Here is a 6,000-nt window from a genome sequence, read left to right on the forward strand (position 1 = left end):
TCCCAGACCACCTTCCTTCAGTCTAGACCAATTTCCTTCAAACAAGACCACCTGCCTGCAGCCCAGACAACTTCCTTCAACCCAGACAACTTCCTTCAACCCAGACAACTTCCTTCAGCCCAGACAACTTCCTTCAGCCCAGACAACTTCCTTCAGCCCAGACCTACTTCGTTCAGCCCAGTCCTTCAACCCGGACAACTTCGTTCAGCCCAGACCTACTTCGTTCGTTCAGCCCAGACCTACTTCGTTCGTTCAGCCCAGACCTACTTCGTTCGTTCAGCCCAGACCTACTTCGTTCGTTCAGCCCAGACCTACTTCGTTCGTTCAGCCCAGACCTACTTCGTTCGTTCAGCCCAGACCTACTTCGTTCAGCCCAGACCTACTTCGTTCAGCCCAGTCCTTCAACCCGGACAACTTTGTTAAACCCAGACAACTTCGTTCAGCCCAGACCTACTTCGTTTGTTCAGCCCAGACCTACTTTGTTTGTTCAGCCCAGACCTACTTCGTTCGTTCAGCCCAGACCTACTTTGTTCAGCCCAGACCACCTGCCTTCAGCCCAGACCACCTGCCTTCAGCCCAGACCACCTGCCTTCAGCCCAGACCACCTGCCTTCAGCCCAGACCACCTGCCTTCAGCCCAGACCACCTGCCTTCAGCCCAGACCACCTTCCTGCAGCCCAGACTAACTTCCTGCAGCCCAGACTAACTTCCTGCAGCCCAGACTAACTTCCTGCAGCCCAGACCACCTTCCTGCAGCCCAGACCACCTTCCTGCAGCCCAGACCACCTTCCTGCAGCCCAGACCAACTTCCTGCAGCCCAGACCATCTTCCTGCAGCCCAGACCATCTTCCTTCAGTCCAGACCACCTGCCTGCAGCCCAGACACCTTCCTTCAAACCAGACCACCTGCCTGCAGCCCAGACCAACTTCCTTCAGCCCAGACCAACTTCCTTCAGCCCAGACCAACTTCCTTCAGCCCAGACCAACTGCCTTCAGTCTCGACCAACTTCCTTCAAACCAGACCACCTGCCTGCATCCCAGACCACCTGTCTGCAGCCCAGACATCTTTATTTGATGTGTTTTCCAAGAATGTTGGAAAATGGGGCCACATGGTGCAGTCTAGAGCTGTAGGTTTCAGAAGCAGATCTGAAGTGGTACTCTAGGTAATATTACAGTAATCCCCATTGTGTTTTTCCTTGCAACAAATACATTGATTTTGCTGTAAACACCCGTTGCCGGTCTGCGGATGCTTAATGTAGACTTCCTCTCCTGTGAAATGTGCAGAGGCCCTTTTATGAACATTCCCTTTTGTGGAGTGAAGGCCAGTCATTTATGGGTTATTTTACTTGGCCACTTTAATTTTATTTCTCAACTGTTTTTCTGTTCAATTTTATATTTGATGTAAGTGACGTTCCAAGGGTGCTTTAATGTACAAAATGGTTAATTTTTTTAACAGTTTGTGTCAACAGCCGTGGTGTATGGAATAATGTACCCATAACTCTACTCTACGTTACAAACCTATTGCACGTCGCTGAGCAGTTCCATGACCATATGGAAGCAGAAGGCCAAAGCCCGACAAACTTTATAAGGATACGGATTTTCAAGATTATGTGCTAAATCCTTATATTGTACTCTGAAGAGTTATTCAAGTAATCAGTGCCTGAAAGCACGCCTATAGCCAGCCGACTCACCTGAAGTCTATGGTCTGATTTAATATGGTCACTGCCACCCCCAGTCCAAAAGCAAAACCAGGCTGCAAGAATAAGAACTTATGTGCTTTACATAGTTGTGCAGACAGAGGGTTGGCTAAAATGTACAGTGAAATTGCAATACAAAAAATCGCAGGGCATATCATACAATAATTTGGAAATGCTTCCATCATTGGCCCCAGATTGTGGTGGTTACGCAGACACTCGCTTACTATATATGTCAGTTTATCCAACATGGAACAGACATCCGTCCTTCACACCGTTCATCGAGGGCTGACCACCAGTCTTTGGCAAGGCAGCTCTTGGCAGGCAGAAAGGCTGGGCAAATAAGAGAATGCATTCCCTTCGGGCAGAAGGCCTCCTCCTCCACAATGCCTACTAATGAAGTTGGCAGGACAGTTCTGCAATGGACCCTGCATTCAAACCTCGGGTCAGTAACGCTTCATAATAGCGCATCTCTGATAACATGGAAGAAGTCTTGAGTGTATGTATGTCACAAGAGAAAACTGGGGGCGCTGCTCATGGCCACATTTCGAAGATGGCCAACTAATAAAATGTAATCGGGTGCTGTTTCACTGATACGGCTATGTCTCGGGACGTCATCTTAGTTTCATGCCATTTGTCCTCATCTAAGGGACTCGGGCCCACTTCCCAATGAGACCTCAACTCCGTGAGTTGATCTGGAATGGCCAGAACCAGGGTGTAATACACCTGGATACCTTTTTGTCCATCTCCAGTTTGGCTTCAACAGGACTGAATGAACTCCGGGGAGGGAGCAGTATCTGACCTGTGTGCCTGAAGCACTTGTGACATCTGGAGATGCAATGGAATTGGGATTTATGTTTGCACAATTCTCCAATTGTGGACAGAAAAGATGTTATGACCCCAGATAGCTCCAATTTTGATATACCTGTGTGAACCCATTGCCTAAAGCCAGGGCACCCGCCATATGTGCCAACCAAGACCGGCACAGTGAAGGTTCTGTTGGCCAAACCCATGCTGGTTACGTTCAACATACCCAGCTGCCCAAGTGATTCTTATCCACTGGTGCCTTTGAGCTTGGTTTCAAAACTGTACTTTTCCTGGCCCCTTAAGTTCCCTACTATAAACCACACTTATGCTTGGCTCCGATCCGCTGTGCCCGAAGAGCTCCTCCCTTTCCTAAATAAAATGATCTCCGGTCTGTTGGCGGGTCCCCGTATGATGAGCTGTTCCCCTGGAAGAACTTCCAACCACCCTGTGATATATACCTTACTTTGGTGTCTGCTCCCAGGAGCCTGCTCTCTTGCCTCGGTCACACCAGGGCCTCTTGCAATGGCATCCTCTGGACAGATGTGCCTGGCTTCTCTATTTGATACCTCAATGTATTAAGTTCAACATATCTAGAAATGACTAGCTACCATTTGTGTGTGTGCTTGAAGGAAATGGGAGTCTAGGAAGCGCAGATGAGTACCTTTGTGAGATATGAACGCCTGGAGAGGCCTGCTTTGTCCCTCCAGTACAGCTTGTTGAGCATCTCCAACAAGAATAGAATTAGTAGAGCATCCACTCTCCGGACAGTTCTCGGTTATTTCTCCACTCTGACTTCAAGCAAAACTCTAACAGCTTTTCTTTCATGCTTCTTTTTTCTTTTGTTTTTAGTCTTGTGTTTTGATTTGTTCAGCTGTTTTGTTTGAAGACTGCTCTCTCTTGCTAAGTAGGTTTTTATGGCTGTTTTGTGATGGTTGTTTCTCTCGCTTCGGTTCTCTTTATGCAGCCTTTGCTCTCTACTTTGCTGGGTGTAGGTGTTCTACCTGTTGGGGCTCTTTGCCGTCTCTAGTTCGAGGTTAAAGAGTGCTTTCATATTAGTATGTATTTAGCATGGTTCACCTAATTTTCTCTTCTCCTGGTAATAGTTCTTGCAAGTGCTAGTTAACCCTACAATTTAACCAAAACGTCCTGGTTACTGCACAGTCGGCAGTCGTTTTGTAAATTGCAGGCCTGGCCTCCTGAGAGTAGGAAGGGGTGTTGTTTCTTGTGGCCAGAAAAGTCATATCATGCTGGCTGTCTAACCAAGGCGAGCCATTCAAAGCATAGCAGGATTCCTGCATAGTTTCTCAGATCTTGGATGGGTGATGGGCGTGCATCGAGGGAAAGTTGCATTCGTAGACCTTTATCTGTGCGGATCCAGAGAAACTCGCGACTACTAATGCAGACCTTTCTGCCACCGACCATCAGCGTCTTAGGAAGCTTACACGAGCGAGCCCAGAGTGAAAAGGCTTTAAATAAATATTGTGGATGAGCGGCCACGTTCCCTGTGGATTGAAATAAGGGATGGGACTTGATGTTTCAAAGGCTGATCAGCTAAACATGAATTTGAATAATGATGCATTGGAGGTTCTGTTCAGTTTAAGGTTATCAGAGCACGATTCCTTGATTGTTTCATAATGCAGTTAATGTTTTACAAATCGGTGTGTTAGTAGGGATTTTTAAGGTGGTAAACAGCAAGTGGTGGTTAATCCAGACAAACATGTGATTCAACGTTACCATTTCAATGTCTGTGTGGCTTTGTAGAATAAGGTCCTGTGAGTACAGGCCCCTGATGCACTTGTTTTTTAGGTTCAGACCCCTCCTCTCTTACGCAGACTTGAAGACTGGTTCTCTGAGGTTTATCTTAAGGTTCTGTTTGGAGCACTCCTTCACCTCCAGATGTGGAACTTTGCGTAGAGGTCTTTCCAGACTGGTGTGTCCTATGGAGCTGGACTTGAGATTACTTCCTGTTGGCTAGAGTGGAACGCAAGACTTTGGCCTTTACATGTCTTTCTGTTTTATTAAATGTAATTAATGACTGAGCAATAGAAGATCCACATGAACTGAATGGTCTCGCTTGAATAATTGTGTGACAAACAAATTTTCAGATGTGACTTTAGTATACAACACTGATGGCAGCGCCCTTGGTTCTTGAAAAACCTGTGTACATCATACTGAGATTAGAATAGCTACGTGTTCACCTGTTTGTGATGTATGGTAGAGTGGGGTCTGAATGAAGAAGCCAAAGGCATTGAAAAGGAGCCATAACTGACTGGGGACAGCGGTGTTTCCCATCATGCTTTCATTCCGTTTGGTTTGATACTTTTTCAGAAGAGAATAATGATAATATTAGTCTCTTGATAAAATCATATTTTATGTAACGGCGAACAGTTCAGATCATACAGTCCTTTAAGGATGGAGAAATATATATTCCAGTGTAAGACTATTCTTGGCACTCGTGTCAGTGCCTTCAAGCAGGAGGGCCGGGTGGAGGAAGATTGTGGAAAGGTCTGTCAAGTATTTGAGCAGAAGTAGTGGTGGTACCTGTGTGGACCTAGGATCTGGTCAAGAATGGGGGGGTGTTTGCGCACAGCAGGGTATGAGGCAGGTCTCAAGTTGTATATTCAGTGTCTATGGTAGGAGGCAGATTGAGAACCAGGTCTTCAATGTGTATAGATTCTTTGAGCAGAACCTAGTGCGTGGGTGGGAGTGAAAATAGGAGCTGGAGTAAGCAAATGACATTTCAATGCCTATCCATTCTTTGAGCAGGGGGCAAAGCTTAAAATTCGAGTTTCTAGAATTAGTTTGTGTCTGTTCTCAACACAGACAAGTCTATGGACAGCGTAGGCTAGCATTTGAGTGTTACCTGGAGGGCACAAACTGAGCCTACTCGATGTTTGTTGCCGTCCGTGATGCCCTTTGTTTTTTGTTCACAGGTGCCGAAGCTGCTGAGGGTGGCCAAGAGGAAGTGTTTGATAATTCCACCTACAGAAATCTGCAGCACCACTCCTTCACCCCCTTCACGTTCATAGACATCGACGTGGAGCTCGCCAAGTTTCGCCTTCCTCAGCCATCCTCCGGCAGACCTTCACCACGACACTAAACGTGGTGGGTATGGTGCCCTGGGATGCTGTACTTGTTGCCCCTTGATGCTGACGACGAGTGCTGCGAAGAACACTATGACCGCTTAGCTGCCATCCCTTTAGGTTGTAAATAAACAAGTTTCCAATACATTCAATTCTCACGTGTTTGTATCCAAATGCTGAAGTATGCTAGAACTGTCCTGTGCTCTTCCAAATAAGAATTTTCTGATGTCATTATTTGCAGACGTTTTAGTAGCTGCTGTGATGCAAACAAAGATTTAAATAGGAGCAAAACAAACCAAAACACTTTACTTGGAGATGTGTAAGTATTTGCAGAAACTCGATTTCCAAACATTGTGCACTATATAGCTTTATCAGTAGAACCACATGTCCGTGGTGAATGTTGAGGCCATTTCAATGG

At 46.3% G+C, this 6,000-nt stretch overlaps 1 protein-coding gene across 1 annotated transcript in view; it reads left to right on the top strand.

Moving 5' to 3' along the window:
* The window catches only part of NDUFV3 (NADH:ubiquinone oxidoreductase subunit V3), a 49,979-nt gene extending 44,250 nt beyond the window's left edge, over positions 1-5,729 (top strand). Inside the window, exon 4 of the mRNA XM_086935871.1 lies at positions 5,433-5,729. Coding sequence (XP_086791997.1) covers positions 5,433-5,599 — 167 coding nt within the window. The 3' untranslated portion in view covers positions 5,600-5,729. The remainder of the gene's footprint in view (positions 1-5,432) is intronic.
* The last annotated feature ends 271 nt before the right edge of the window (positions 5,730-6,000 follow it).

This window comes from Lissotriton vulgaris, chromosome 8 (genome assembly GCF_964263255.1).
Source record: "Lissotriton vulgaris chromosome 8, aLisVul1.2, whole genome shotgun sequence".
In the NCBI taxonomy this organism is placed as follows: Eukaryota; Metazoa; Chordata; class Amphibia; order Caudata; family Salamandridae; genus Lissotriton; species Lissotriton vulgaris.